At 28.1% G+C, this 17,171-nt stretch overlaps 1 protein-coding gene and 1 long non-coding RNA gene across 10 annotated transcripts in view; both read left to right on the top strand.

The window, feature by feature from the left end:
• Positions 1 to 17,171, top strand: part of bsk (mitogen-activated protein kinase dJNK) — a 123,363-nt gene that overhangs the window by 29,129 nt on the left and 77,063 nt on the right. For 3 of the 9 annotated variants that reach the window (XM_012493751.3, XM_086913900.1, XM_086913902.1), the window contains one exon: positions 11,060 to 11,151. The exons of 5 other annotated variants lie outside the window; for them this stretch is intronic. Coding sequence is in view for 1 of the 4 variants with exons in the window: in XM_012493743.3 (XP_012349197.1) it covers positions 98 to 144 (47 nt within the window). In the remaining 3 variants the exon portion in view is untranslated. Of the gene's footprint in view, positions 1 to 83; positions 145 to 11,059; positions 11,152 to 17,171 lie in introns of all 9 variants that reach the window. One more of the 9 variants, XM_012493743.3, reaches the window with a different exon arrangement.
• LOC147656670 (uncharacterized) lies at positions 15,275 to 16,833 on the top strand. Its single transcript, XR_015293992.1, has 2 exons — positions 15,275 to 15,599; positions 16,522 to 16,833. It is a non-coding gene; the product is annotated as an uncharacterized LOC147656670 (long non-coding RNA).

The raw sequence follows: 17,171 nt of genomic DNA, 5'->3' as shown, positions 1-17,171 counted from the left end.
TATTTCTCTTGTCACAATTATTCTCGAAAACATCATTGATGAACAATATTATCGCCATTTAACGTTATATTTTTTTACATTAGTTGCTTTTGATTCGATGCTAGTGGAATTTTTATGGGAAAGAAAAGGATCGATAATCACAAGGTAGGTAACATTGTTCTGTTACGAAAAATTCGGCGTGTTTTAGTTATGTCTAAGAGATCAATCGAATGTTGAATCGGCCGTGAAATAGATTACGAAGAATATATACTCGAAGCAATTCATTCTTGGTTTTTTTTTTTTTTTGATTCTTAAATATATAGACAATTTTATATTTGTTTACATATTGCTCTTATATTCTCGTTGACATTTTTATAGATAAGCTTATAAATGTTTTTTTTTTTTGCAATTTTCGAAATTAAAAATGTTCTTTTTTTTCTTTCTTGAGAAATATCTCTTTCGTTAAAAAAGTAAGGTCTTAACAAATTTTCATTCCCGGCTAAGCTTCTTTAAAGTCTATAGTTTATGTATAATAAATTAGGATTAATCTATCGATTACTCTCTTCACAGCAATCCATAGTGAGTTTGGAATACCATTAAAAGAAACTTTTTTCTTTATATATAACCAGTTGTATATTAATTTTTGAATTATTCTCAAAATATTTTTAACAATATATGATTGAATTGTGCATTCATTAATGTATGACCACTACTTATCTATTATTTATATGAACAATGAGATAATCAGCAATCGATATTATGTATTATCATAATGTATAACGAGTTAACTTTTCAAAAATGTTTCTTACAATTCTGGATTTGAATGAGAATGACTTTTTTAAAATTTTTGTTTATTATGAACGTATATATATATATTTATTGATTAATATATTATAATTTTAATTCATGCTAATAACATTATACTAATCATAATAATTTCATCATAATTTCAATCATAATCTCGTTTAAGGATTGTTTTATATTTTATTCAGAATCTGAAATGTCTGAACTCTTTATAAATAGATACTAACAACAATATGATGATCTCTGGAATATTTCAAATTAAGATATTTCACTTTTTTTGATCGACTTACTCGTTATATGTATTGCGATATTTTTATATTAACAAAAGATAAATAATCATATACATATGTATAGATGAAATTTTATATAATAGTAGTTATTAATTTTTTGCAAATATTTCAAAAATTAAGATCGATCGCCGACTATGTGTATAAAAAAAATTCTTAAAAATATTGATTTTTATAACATATTTAAAAATCATCGAAATTGAAGACAAGCTAACTACAGTTTTATTTCAAATAATAATTATTGAAATCGGTGAAGAGGAAGGTAATCGATTCAAAATAATTATCTTTTTGATTTTCGAAAAATTTTTCACTATATATAATTACGATGTTTAATTAGTGTAATTAATTTAATTAATATAATTGGCGAAATGATACTAATTAAAATGAGTTTAAATATAAATTTGATTAGATTATTGTTAATTAAATAAAAATATTCGTATCGTTATAATATTGTTATAAATCATTTTATATAATTTTATTATGTTTCGCGAGTTGCAAATCACAAAATTATTAAAAAGTTTCCAAGTTTTAGGATTTCAATTTCAAAGAGTTTCGAAAATTTCAATTCTATGTAGATGTTGTGTCATAAGATAAATAAAATCAACTTGATAAAGCATAAGCCATGTATTGAAATTTTATATTTGATTACTTAATAGAATATTCTACTGCATTCTACTGCTAAATCTTTTCCACAGAATTGGGAAAAATTTGAAATGATAAATACAAAGAAAATTAAATTATTTTCATAAATAAATATTATTTAAGCATATCGTTCAATATTTAAATTTATGTAAAAAACATATTTATTTTTCATTTTTTACCCTTTAAATTTTGAAAATACATTGAATTATTATATGTTATATTTATATATTAAGTTTTCTACAATAATACGATCTTAATATATTGTAATAATATAAAAATTAAAAATTTATTCGAAATATAATAAAATTATATTATTATTTGAAATGTTATTTTCTTATATTTCAATGAAATAATTATTTCTTTATATAACAATTATATTTAAGAAAAATTTAATTAAAAAATCTTTGATCAAAATTTGAAGATTATAAAAAATCTATATTATATTTATTATATCTATTTCATATTTCCTGTTTCTTTTTATGAGTTTTATACAATCTCTTATGAAATAAATATATAAATATTTATTACCTTTTATTTTATGTTATTTATTCTTACAAAAGGAAGATTTGTTGGCATGCATTCCGCGTCAGTAGAATAGATTCTTCGTCTGCTGCAGTGTTTCGCAACTTATGGATCATAAAATAATTTCTGAGACGCTATGATTATTTTTATTTATAATTATTTATTTATGAAAATTTTCATATAAAGAATAAAAATAAAGATAAAAATAAATATCTTTCAATAGTTTAACAAATGGAAATGATTTATACATTGATAAAAATTTGAACATTTATTGTTGTAAGATCATATATTAAATAAATATCTCTATATTTGCTAAAATCTTTAATTTTTATTTATTCCTAATTTTGTTCCTAATTATTCTAAAGATTAAAAAATTAAATTTTTTTATAATAAAATTAAGAGTGAAAATAATGTTTCTTTCATTTTGAGTTCAATTTTTGAAAAAATATATATAAATTAAATGTAACACGAGTATTAAAGAAATAATAAAATTCATTGAATATCTCAGCATACCAAGTCTTTTGAAAACTTCAGTAAGTTCAGTACTTTTTTGGTGTTAATTACTCTTAAAATACAAATAAAATAAAATAAAAAATAAAACAAGTTAAAGATAAATTAAATAATAAATCTTTAGTAATTTTTTTTGTATCTTATTATTAGTTTCAATTTACTAACAATTGATAAATATTAAAAAAAAAGTTAGAAACCACTAAGAAATTATATGGAACCATTGAACACTGCATTTTCATATATTAGTTTATTTCTTTTTCTTTTCTTCACATTTTAATAATTAATCATTCTAATAAATATTATTTATTCTATTTCCCTAATTCTCTTTTTATCGTTTTTATATTAATTAACAATATTAAAATAAAAAACTGTATTCTTATTTTTTATAATCTCACTAAATTCAACGGAAACATTCTAATAACATTATAATATAAATAAAAATATAAATAAAAATAAAAAGTATAAAATTTATCAAGGATTCCAATTGATAAAAAAAAAAAATCGACCATCTCGACGTGCTACGAAAAATCCATTCATCATATAACCACGAGAAAAGAATAATTGCAACTGATTTAAAAGAAAAAAGTGTTGGTTGAGACCGTGGCTGTTGAAACTGACGACATATGGCCGTTCGTGGAAATTTAATAAAATTTTACAAATGATAGGAAAGCATTGAGTCGCGTAAAATGATCGTTTTAACGCAAATCGGTCGTGCACACATGCCATATGTCGAAGAAAAGCATGATGGAGGGGAGGTCGGTCGCTTCTCTCGAATAATACTAGCACATATACTTGGGATATTGATTTTCCAGGGACTAGTGCTGTTGTAAACTCGCCTGAGACACTCGTGTCCAGTAATGGTAATTAACTATTGTTCCTTCTATTCACCGTCGGTTGTCCCTTCGTATGTGATTGTATCGCAAATGTAGCGCGTTTTACATGATAAAGCATTCAACAAATGCATCGTTGTAGAGTACATTATGTGAAAAAAACGTGGGCTTAAATTATTAGTAAATTAGAAAATGCAATTTGCGTCAAAACCGTGAATTTCACCACCTTCGAGCAAGCATTGCTCGAAGTGAGGTTAGGAAATTCTCTTTGTTTTAGATAATACCTGTAATTAGGATATTTTCACGCGTGAAAAGTGATTTATAAATTTTTTACTTTTAATGCTTTATAAATTAAGACAAAATCAAATAAAAATAAATACAGAGTAAAAGTTATGAAGTGGCGTTGAAATGTTGATAAACAAGTTGCATACGAACGTGAAATGCAATGTAAATCTCGTTCTATATGCGTAATCACAATAGGCCTATGATAAATTGGACTCCTACACCTCTAAGTTTCAATTTTTTTTTTTTTTTTGTATCTTTTTTCAAATTCTTCGAACGAATAATTGAAATTCTATTACTTGTACTTGTAATAAAAATGTGTTAAATTGCCATTTTTATCTCTTGTCATTAAATCACTATCATTTGATCAATTCTCATCTTAAAAACAATCAGTTTCTAACAAAGATTATAAAAAATAATTCTTGGATAACATTTTTAAAGTAAATTAATTAAAACATTAAGTAAAGAATTTTAAATCATCTTTACAGTTGTAAAAAAATTTTTGCAAAAATAAAAGAATTGCATAGAAATATTCATTTGCCTTTTCATTTTTATTTTTAATTATACACGCGTTTTATAAATTTAACCAATAATCTTTTGTTTCAAAAACAATCTCGTACAGAAAAATCCGACATTATCTATTGGCCAATCCAATATAATACTGATTTTTGCACGATGTATACTTGTCCATGATTCACAAAATAGATATTTCATCTATATTTCATCATATTGCTCGATAGAATAGCATGCACATCCAACATGTTATCACAAGTAGCATGAAGAATCTCTCGAAATATCATAAGATAAGTTTTTAAGGTCTTATTTCTGATATATTCGCAATCTAAAACTCTTGCGACATCGTTTAACAATATTCTTAACTTTTTCCATGCAGAAATTGCAGTGACTCACGAATGAGAGGAAAAATTTGTTGGTTGATGGAAAAAAATCCAATTTGAGGGAAGTTGGAATCGAACTTCAAAATCTCAACATTCCTTCCTGTTTTGAACACAAGTTTTAAAGTATTTATTCAAATTTATTCAAATTTCAAATAACGAAATAACATGAAACAGTGGGAAAAAAAAATTGTTTAACGATATTAGTACGATGTTATCCTCCATTATGGCGGCCAATGTATCAATAATACAAGCATATTTTTCGAAAAAAGAAACTCGTAATCGTACTTGAAAATAAAATAAAAGATATGTTACATTGAAACCAAAAAATTGTATCTATTGACGTGGAAAAATTTCGTTGAGAAAAACGTATAAAAAAAAAAAAAATGAAATCAATTGAACGTTATATATGCATCCACAAAAATTTCAAACTTACATTTTACGTCAAACGTGTTATAAAATTATCACGATGAATATCTTTTCTTCTCCTTCTTTGCCAATTATTGACGCTATACAATTTCCATATGTTTTCCTACACGTGTTATTAATTCGTTGGAAAGATAAATTCAATGTACACGATCTAATTCTTCCTAAACGATCAACGAGTTCGAATTAATAATAATAAAAAAATAGAGATAGAAAAAGAGGATTGATGATGGTACGAGGAAGGAATCTCTCTCTCTCTCTCTTAAAAAAAAGAGAGATGGAATGAAAGAGGAGGATGATTTTGGCAAGATACCTAATACTTTGAGCGATAACTCGAATTAAATAGGCCGTGATAGACTAGAACGAGCTTCGATGCGCATCGTCACGCACGAGCTCGTACCGTTTGTGGATTATTATACACGCAAATGTATACAACCAATCTCCTAACACGGCTCGTTTCCGTTATATTCGTTTACATATTCGTTTACATCTGTGCTCATATTGGGCTTGCTCGTTTGGAACGCGTTGGAAAAGATATATCTCTGTCTGTGTTAAACGAAATCGTAAGATGTATCTATCCTTAATGGGTCGAATTCCAGAATTTCGAAGATTAAACAATCTGTGTTTCTTCGGTTACATAGGAATGTATATAATCGTCGTTTTAGAAATCTAGTTTCTAAAGTCGCAAAGAATCATGTGAAATTATCGTAATTGTTATATAATTTGTGAATTTCACGCTTCGATTTCACAGGTTTGCAAAAGAATTTAATGTTAAGATATCAATGACGTAAAATTGAAGAATTGTGAAATATATAAATAAAATAATGAAATTTCACTTAACTGTAGACATGTAGCTGTAGAGTAGGAAAGAATTGAAGAAGAATGCAAGAATCTGTATGCAAAAAAATTGCAATTTTTTTTTTTTAATGTAAATTTATCGAAATGAAATGCATCTAGAAAAATGTTTTATTCATTTTATTTTCCGTGTATTTGAATATTCGGATCGGAATTGTTAACATTTACAAAAATTATTTTATTTGATGAAATATATTTGCATTAAATTACACGGAGAAATTTTTCCATGGAAAAATTTTATAGATAATTAATGGAAAGTGAAAAAAGCTTAAAAAATATTTCAGCTTCTTGTAAACATCATGGAATAATAAATAATGATACGGATACCGTTACAGAAATTAAAAAATTCACATTTTATGTCCAATTGTAATAACACAGGTGGGGAATTTTGCTTATAAATCGAGCAATAAATAAAAATTACTTCTCCATATTTTTTTTTGCCACATCTATCAATTAAATAGATAACATCGGATAAACGAACAATTTGCCAAAAAAATAAATCAAAAAGAAAATTCTTGCTCGTTAAAACAATAATATCATACATAAGAATATAAAGTATAATAATAAATCATTGCAAATTGTCGAAGATTAACATTAGATCAAATTTATTCAGAGGAATTAAAAAAAAAAAAAAAATATCTTTCGAATTGTTATTTTTCTTATATCCTTTTATTAATTTCTTTCTCAATAATAAAATTACATTTTTAATAAGCCGATATTACCGGTTGGAGGACGAGCCAATATCATTTGCATACTTTCTTCCATTTTAATACCTTCCTTATCGTCCTTAAACCGATCCTCTTAACGGGTTCAAAGAAGGAACGAAATTATAACGATAGCATCGTACCTCACAATTTTACTTATCTATTGTTGTAGATCTTAGCCCATTGTAATTTCACTCGATCGCTTTATCTTTATCTTTTATTTTTATTCGATAGACACACCACGCTGATATTAGCTCATCCGTTAGTTATATACATTTTAGGCTCTGACCGCCTCGATGTGTTTATGCAAACAGTTGATAAGTGACGGACGCGCGTAAGTGATATAGATATAATACAAACTGGTAACGCAGCAGAGCAGTGCAATACACTGGTATAAATTCAGTAGCATAACACGATCCCATAATACGTCGGATCCGACACATTGTGTGTTTAGAGTAGTGGATCTCTTGTCGTTCGTTTCAAGTTCTCCAAGTTTTTGATCGTAGATTTATAAGAGGAATACATCGTCACTTCTCGCTTTTCACCGATCCGTTTTAGTTTTACAAATATCCAAGATCGGATTTCGATCATTTTATTTAAGAAAAAAATTATCCAAAATTTTCTACAAATTTATTTTCTCAGAAAGAAGTTTCGTGCGAAAATTTTTGGAGAGAGAGAGAGAAAAAAAATGGATCTAAGAAAAAATTATTCAAAATATCGATTTCTGCAATTATTTTCTCAGATTTCAAAGATAAAGATTTCAAGTTTTTTATTTTTTGTGTATTTTTGGAGAAAATGAATCTTTAATTCGTAAAATATTAATCGATACAAAATGGCATCTAGAAATTTTTGCCGTGAAAATACACGCGTGTGTTATATATAACACATCGTGGTAAAGTATGTTGTACTAAATATATATGATACTTTTTATCTATAATGTATACTTAGATTAATTTAGATAATTATTAAAGTAGATATTTCGACCTTGCATTGGACATTTTCTTAGAATTGATCGTTTCGTAATTACTGTAAATATGCATCGGGAATTAATTAACAACAAATGAGAATTAATTAAATTGTATATGTTATTAAATTATAAAAATATAGTTGATTAGAAAAATATTGTATTTCATTGTTCGATTATATTTTTAATAATAAAGGAAATTTGTTTTCCTTTAATATTTCAGATTTGAGAGTGCACAAAGAAGAGTAAAATTAATTTTAGAAGCATCGAAAAAACAAAAAGTTTAAAAAAAACTTTATATTATAATTTATTGATATTTTAAAATGAACGTGTAAATTACAAGGAAGGATATTTTAATCTATCCTCGAAATTGGAATTTCTTAAACCAATATTTCGTTTTGTTTATTATCTTAATATTGGGTTTCATCTGTCAGGAATAAAATGAATTCAATTTTAAATACTCTTTGCAAGAACGCTTTAAAAGATTAAATCAAATATTCAAAAGGAAGAGTACATTTTTTTTTTCCTTATCAAAAGTTTTTAAGAAGAGTTTTTTTTATTTCTCTATTATTATTTCATCTAAAATACTTCTTGCTTACATAAATTTTAATATTGAACATTGAACATATTTTTTTTTTTATAAAATAAAATATTATAAGGCTCTAAACTAGAAATTTTCTAAGCTAGAAACAAAAATATAAAATTATTTCTTTTCGTGTTAATTATATTATTTTTCGTCAGTCTTTTTTTTGGCTGTTCGAATTGCAGAGAGATAAAGTGTAAAAGTTTATTCAATCATGCAAAACATGACGTTTATTATAGATGCTTTCTGCGAATAGATTATGACGTGCTGATATATGTCATAATTTATATTAATACACAATAATACATGAGAAATATTTTGAGTTGAGGGATATTACAAATTCTTTTACGTTTCGCTGCATGCGTTTGGCAGCAAAATAGAATTTCTTTGCTGTACACATCGTTCAAAATCTAAATTATTTAACGTATTTTCTCAGGAAATTTAATAATCGCATTCACTATTTTGTTGCGGACGATCTTCGAACCCGACGACTTTTTATTCAAAAGTTTGGAAAACAGTTAATACCATGCACAAAGTGAAGAAAATAATTATTTATAGTTAGAAATAGCGTTTATCGATAAACGTTATGATGAATGAAAATCAATTTAATTTAAAATTCGTAATAAATAGCAAATAATTTTAATAAATGTGACTTTGCAAATATTTTTATTCAAAGTTTTTAATCGTCTCTTTTGACGATTAAATTCAATAGTGTTCATCGTCATTTATATTAATTAACGGAATAACGAGGCCCATTTTACCTGCTTTTAATGTTATTATTATCGTTGTTTGTCGTCGTATTACAAATAGCTTGAAAACCACGAATCATGTTGAAAAATATATTATTTTTTTTCATTTGATCGAAAACGAGAATCGTACATGCAATCTTTCGAATAAAATATCTCGAGAATTTCAATTGAATGTAAATCCTCTTTTATAAGTGACCTCATCCTATAATTTGCATCTATAATTACTATATCAATTATCCTAACGTGTAATAATAATAATTACATTCGTTAATTTGTTTTTTCTCAAAAAATAACACTTTAAAGAATGGACAAAGAATTAGAAAATAATTGGAGAGAAGATGCCCAAGATTTCTCATCAAATTTGCAAACGAACCGATACACGTGTTTCTATCAATTTCACTTGTTATCTGAACTAAACTAACTAACTTAACCTAAACCTATAACACAATTTCACATTATTCCAACACATTATTTATTCTTACCTTCTTTGTCGATTCAGCGTCTTCCAATAAAACCATCAAACCATCTCGTAAAAATATTTTCAATTCAATAATTGTTGATACACGTAAAAAATGAAATCGTACCACTTACTCCGTCGGTAAGTTTCGTTATTTATCAACAGAGTGGATGGCATCACTCTCTGCATAATCGGTAAATTAAATGGAGAGCGAGACGAGAAGGAATCCATAGAATTCGGGTAATGTCGTGGATGGCACGGGGCGGCCCGACCTTTATCGATCCATCGTCGAGCTTGCCAACTTGGAAACCCCCATGATCAAGGCCATCCCGTGGAAAAAAAGCGGGAAATACTTGAACTCGAAGGGAAGAAGCGCCGAAACTCCACGAAAATTGAAGAGGGTCGTTTGATTTATGGCGAATAGCTGTTCCAGCAGTGTAGTACGCCTCTGCTTCAATTTCGCAAGTTGTTCCATCATTTTGAAAAGCACAACGTTCTTTATTTCAATTCTTTCCTCTCGACGTGATCTAATTGTACGTGTAGAGTGAATTTAGGAAAAGATGGACGGTATGAGAGAAAGTATTTGAAAAATTTTCTGTATAGTGTAGTAAAATTTTGAAGTCGATTCAAATTTTTATCATTTTTTTTTTTTTTAAACTTTAATATTTTATTCCATTGTATTTAGAAAATGAAAATGCTGAAACTTCAAGGATTGATTCCTCGATACTTTGTTAATATAAAAGTATTTCTTTTTAACCATTGTGAGAATACGTACGTATTCGCAATGTTTCATGTGTTATAAATAATGTTTTGATTTTTAATGATAAAATAGAGGCAGTATTCGATTGACATCTGAACACTTGACCAATCTATGAACGTTGAAGAGTATTGCAGGAATCGAGTCAACACCTCGAAGACTGAAACATCACTCTATCACTTCTAGCATTCTTATATAAGCCATTGATGGATTTTTCGAATGGATATCTGCATGCTTGAGCATATTATATCTATATAGCCAGCCATTTTAGTGTTTTGACGATTCTATTTATTCACCAATATTTTATATATATATGTATGTTAAAATAAAATAAAATAAAAAATATTTTGGTTTCGATATTATAACAACTTCGATAATACGTGTATATTTTGAAAATTGTAATAAAATAAGAAAACTTGAAAAATATATTTATAGATGAAAAATACGATATTTTATCTTTCGATCGAAATCCTCGTGATATAAAACAAACTTTAATTGTTCTTAAAAACTCACGTGAAAATCAATCTTTTGAAAAAAAATAATTAAATTCAAAGCATCGATAAGAGATATAATTACACAAATAAATTTAAAATTTAAAAATTATGATTTATCTTTTTCCAAAATCATTCTCTTCTCTTACTATGTGTTACAACTGAAAGTGAGTTAGCCATTAAGTTGGCAACAATTTCTAAATGATATATTTGCAATCAGTGAGCATTGTTTGTCGAATAATTGGAAATCTTTAGTTGAACACGCGTCTTTAGTTTATCATTTTTTAAATTCATTTCTGATCGAATTTACTCTTCTCGTTTCAGGTACGTAATCGCAGTGGACTTGTTTCTACCGATATATCGAACTTCGTATGATCGATACATATCATCTTCGATGCTATCTCTACATTTAGAAGGTAATGAATTAATCGTATTCCTCTCGTCTCTGTGATGCGAAATCTTTGCAATCGCAGTACGAAAATAAATGCAAGAAATTGAACATACAGTTTTTTCAAAGTTTAATCAAATTTCAGTAATTCAATTGTTCACAAGCAGATTTCATTGTTTCAAATAAAATTTATTAAAACAAGAGATAATAAATAAACTTTAAAGGGATAAAGAAAATTCCAGTCTTAGAGGATGATATCAATGAATTTATTGAGATTCTTTGAATTGAAATTTAAATATCAAATAGAATAATAGGATTAGTTTCGTTAATAACTAATTGGAAATCGTTATTATCTAAAAGTCTATACAAGTTGGAAATATTAAAGTGGAAAATGATATTTTATATTGAATAAATTTTAACTACTTTGAGGATACTTCATAGCCTGGACAATGTTTAAATAAATTATTGTACTTAGAAAAAATTTTCAAGTTAATATACTATTTTATTTTAAATAATTTGAAATCTCAAATATTTTAATTCTATCATCAAATGGAATATGAAATACAGATTTTCATATACTGCCATCTACACATAAGTTGAGAGAATATCATTGAAGAGTAAATGCATAAAAGGATGCAAATGAAATAATATAAATATTCTCATTATTCATAATTATTTAATTAATTCAATATCTACATGTATATATTATATTTAAAAATATATATTTATTTCATTCAAAAATGATATTTGAAATGAAGAATAATTTTAACGAGGTAAAAAAACCAAAAGTAAAATTACTTGTCGCGTGTTTTCATTCTTAAAAAATAAAAATAACAAAGTATCGAAAAATAATTCCGCTATTTCTTATTTGAAATAAATATATCCTTTTGCGCACATTCGAAATATAAATACGACAACAAAGTATCTGTTATTGAATACATTTGCCGCCATTGAAATTCGCACGTTTGATATTTGTTTTCATGTAGGATATATTTTTCTTCTTTATGCGTGTAAATTGTCGTACGCAATCGATGATATACAGCCAATGGAAAAGTGTTTGGTGAAATTGACATTTCATTTTTTGGCATCTTAAACACGCGAGCGGAAGTGGTAAAAGTTATTATTTGTTGTACATCAACTCTTTGATACGAAAAACAATGGAAATGATCAGCAGGCGATAATAAAATAGAGATAAAGAATCGAATTTCTTTTTTTAAAAAGTTAATACCTATTATTATTTATAATTTGGTCTCTCGTTCCAACCGATTCGAAATTAATTGTAGTTTTGGAATGCTGGATTTGATATAAATGAAATTCCAGGATTATTTTTTCTCCCCTAAAATTCTGCCGTTTCTCAGAATCAATAAAAAAATATATGACTATTGAAATTATGTCTAGCAGTACTTAAATATTTAATTCCAAACTGTTGTCTGTTGTAACAGATATTAATAATCATCCACAAAGGATCTGGCCAAATTATGCATTTAATTTAATGAAAATGAATATTTGAAGCGTATGATTTTGATAAATATTCGTTATTTGAAAATAGAAGAAAAATTGTTCAACTTATTCATCTATATTTATATCGATTATATTTCTGCCCATAATCAAAAGAAAAAAATAAAATCTTTTTTTCGAAAGCAATCGATTTTATAATTGACACGTATATCTTGCACAAGAGAAATGATTGAATTTACTTCTAGTTTGTACAAATATATGTGTGCAAATACAAATACAAAATCCTCAACACGTTCTTATTTACTATTATTATATTCTTAAGTTACAACATCAATATAAACCATTACGTAATTCATCGTTGTAAAAGTGTTATTACGATGATTTACGATATTCGATATTATTAGAAATTGACTATTTTAACTTAAACGGCCGCTTATCGTTCACTTGTCTGGCGACCATGAAAGTTTGAATTGTGACGAGCAATCGAGCAGCGTATAAACACGATATATATATAAAATACCGATCGTTTACAAAATACAGAAGTGTGCAAATAAAGAGAATTTACATTTTGAAATACATAATTGAACGTAATTGTACACAAGCTATGTTTATTAGAAGTCGTGTAAACGACGAGGTCTGGATAAACAATATATGATCCAAAGATCTACGAAACAGAGTATCAAAGAAATAATGAGATAGGTGATTAATGTAGTAATGCATCAGTCCTCTTGTTAAAGTAACGTTCTATTGCCACTTTCCATGTTTCTTATTGTGATTTTAATTAAAATAAAAGAAAAAAAAAAAAAGAATGAACGATGATAAACGAGGATAAAATTGTAAATTTAAATTTCTAAATTTGATCTTGATCATGAAATGACTTTCAGATGTCCTTGACCTTAAATGACTCGAGGCCTTGCCACCAATGGCCTTCGATTGGCCTTAATGGAATGATTATCCAAGTTGATTTCGTCGTGAAACAAAATTAAAAAATGTTTTCTTTTTCGTTTAGAAGAACAATGAAATGTCTCGTGAATTGTGTAAATTATTATTTTTTTTTTTTTTCAATGGAAGTGAAACATTTAGAAACGAGACAATTTTGAATAATCAATTTATTTCCAAGAATGCGAGTACGATGAAAAAAAAATTAAACTTGGATCATTTTAAACATGCTTGCCATGAGCAAAAGAGAGATTGTATAATAAAATTTTCCGACCAATTTGAATAATCCAATTGCTAAGATGCAATATTCTAGGAATCTTAAATGCAATTCGAAACAACATTTTATTATTAATAATAAAATGTTACAATAATAACGAAGAAAAGTTTTTTTACTCGCTATAACTTGTAGTTTATCGATTTTTCCGCGACGAGCAATTAATTAGATTAGATTTACATATTGATTACCATTATTGTTTTTTTGAATACAAAAAAAATCTTTCTTTTTTTTTTCACATGCTCGACACTCGTCACTCCTTTTCTCATATTATTTATCAAATATTTTTTCCTTCGTTTACATAACAATTTGTACACAAAATGGTGACACATAATAATTTTGCAAATAAATAGTAAAACTAAGATCGATTAAAGTTGAAAAGTTGCCCCCTTAATTAAAAAGGAAGAATCGAACGATTTCGAAGAGCAGACTGTTGCAAAAGTCGCATTGGTGGTTCGATAAATATCTCATGTATCGGAAAATTAGTCGAAGGAATTGCACTATTCTTTTACATATACATATATAAGAGGGATTAGCATTACGAGAGACGTATTTGCTTTCTACGCGCAAATGCGATAATTAGCCTTCACTTACGAATGAATGGGGTTGGCTGGCGTGTTTGCGCGGTGCACAGCTCTTCTCTGATTAATGGAGATGGCTCTCCTGTGTTACGCGTTTTTACAAAGTCTCCGGTTGAAATCTCTTTTCATCGAACCCTCGAAACATTTTCTGCACGAATAATCGTGCCTCTTCCCGCGTTTTTATCATCGGGGGAACAATATGGCAACGTTGGAAACGCAATTATTAGAAAAAAAAAAAAAAAAAAGTTTGCAATTCACGATGTAGAATCGTAGTCGAGGTTCGGTGATCTCCCCTATTGAATTATTAATTTTGCGATCATTTCTTAAGATGAAATTTAATTTTGTGCATAAATTGATATATAATTACTTCATAAAAATTGTCAAGAAACCATCGATCAGAAATTAAATAAAAGTTATCAATGCTGAAAGTACATAAGTTGTATGTCTGCGAAAAATTAGGAATAACGATACCAATTATTATTTGGAAATTCGCAACGAATGCGAGAAATAGGGACAAAAGATAAGACTAATGTGTAAAAGATCAATCGCCATTAAAATTTTTGTCTAGAAATTTGATCTTTTTATGTGAATACACTGCATTAGTTTTATCATATTGTCGCAAGTATACTCAGTGATTACATAACGAAACAAATTCTCGTTTCGACTTAACACAAGCGCAATGCAATTTTCTATTTAATTAGAATTTTTCCAACATCGAGATAACGCGATATTAAATATCGTCTTGAAGAAAAATTGATTCCTGGACGAATGAACGGCATGATCGTATTGTTGCAAGAGCCGCCGGTGTAAACTAATGCGGGTAATAAACGTAGCGTCGCAATAATGTGTCTCGCTGCGCGATGAATTTGCCACGCGCAGTGCTATTTCGGCCAATGAATATTCATTGAGCGGCTATCGGTTGGGACACGCGTAACGCAGTGACACGGTAACGCGTGATGCTCGTACGCAGATTGAATAATAGTCGCGATCCACGTCTCGTATAATCAGTTCGGTTTAATGGAAACGGTCGGATCTTTTCGATCAGGGTTGGGCATTTCGATCGGTATGAAAGTTCGTTAGAATTGAAGGTAGATTGTCTGTAAAGTGGGCAGTGATGTTTATATGCATCGTGATTGACCGTTTTTACGATCGATCGAGTTCAATTTCTGATAACTGATATCTGATTGCTCTGAATTTTCCACGGCTTCTTATGGAATTCTGATGGTATGATGTATATTTTTATATAATAACTTATAAGTGGTAAATTTAAATATATATCGGATTGGAGAAATGAAAATATTTAGAGCGTGTACATACATTTATTTATAAAAGTTAAACAACAAAGTTAATCGTTTATGAATTGTTTTTCCAACATTTGTTAAACTTTTAAGTACAAGTCGCTAAGTATATAAATTTAAGAAAATTTCTTTTCGATATAAGTTTATATCATTATCGCTTATACGTATTAAAATTCCATGTGTTTTTTCATTTGCTTGGAAAAAGAAACGTTTTCTTCTTTCTGTTATTCAAATCTCGCATCTCGACGAAAAAGGTAATTCGAATTTGGCGCGCTTTCGGAAGAACCTAACCTAAAAATCCGCAACTCGCCCGTACGAACGCTCGAATTTTATTTGATTCCTGAGAATCACGCGTCAAATAACAACGCCTCGTATTCGTAATTTTGCTTGGAAAAAGAAACGTTTTCTTCTTTCTGTTATTCAAATCTCGCATCTCGACGAAAAAGGTAATTCGAATTTGGCGCGCTTTCGGAAGAACCTAACCTAAAAATCCGCAACTCGAATTTTATTTGATTCCTGAGAATAACACGTCAAATAACAACGCCTCGTATTCGTAATTTTCGTGTCGTAAACCGAATCGAGTGATTAAAAAAAGTGGATGGAACGAATGGATTCTCGAGTGAAAAGGGACGATGTTGGCATGCCTGGGAGCGAGCTGGAGGAAAACGAAAGGGAGTAAATGATGAGAGAGAAGGGGAGGAGGGGAATACGAGTCGATGTTGGATTGGATTCCATCGGTCGGACTCATTCGATTAATTACTCGGCATCAAAGATCGGTCAGAGCTTGGCCTGCCTCGGCCGAAAGATCCCTGGGGACAATTACGTTAACTACCGGCTTTTGTTTGCAGACTTGCACAACCCGACTCGGACCCTTCGTTATACCGTTTGAACTTCGCCTTGCTCGGCATCATCGCTCCAAGGAAATTAATTGCACCTTTCCACGCCTGGGCAAGGATCGGCAATTATTTTCCTCTTTTTGAATATCATCAAGAATCTTTTCCAATTTTGACGGGATATTGCAATATAATCGTCGTAGAAAAATATCTATCTGTACGTGAGGAAAGTTGGGTTAAGTAAAATAGGAGAGATCGGAAATTGTATGATTATACAAAGCACACTTTGTGAACTAATTTCAGCGTAATAAATATATAAAAATGTAATTAAAGCGTTGATTCTATGGTTCTTGCATTCCATTGGAGATTTGCACCAATTCCAAGTTTTAAAAAATATTGCAAATTTAATTTGCAATTAATTGGAATTATTTATAATTTTCTAATAACATTCACTAATAATTTGCATAATTAGAATATCACGTATGAGAAAATTAATGCTAAAGTTTTTTTTCTATGTAAAAATATTCAAAATGAATACGTAAAATATAAAACTAGGATAAGTTTTCTTTTCTTATAAAATTTTATCTTTATCAATAACGAGTTATTAGAAATAATATATTAAAATATATACGTAATTTCCAATTTTAAAAAACCGTTCTCTTTAA

Source organism: Apis florea, unplaced genomic scaffold (genome assembly GCF_048593485.1).
Source record: "Apis florea isolate Af1SG1 unplaced genomic scaffold, ASM4859348v1 contig_3517_pilon, whole genome shotgun sequence".
NCBI classification, from domain to species: Eukaryota; Metazoa; Arthropoda; class Insecta; order Hymenoptera; family Apidae; genus Apis; species Apis florea.
Note: the sequence above shows the minus strand (reverse complement) of the source record. Positions and strands in the feature narration are given on the sequence as shown.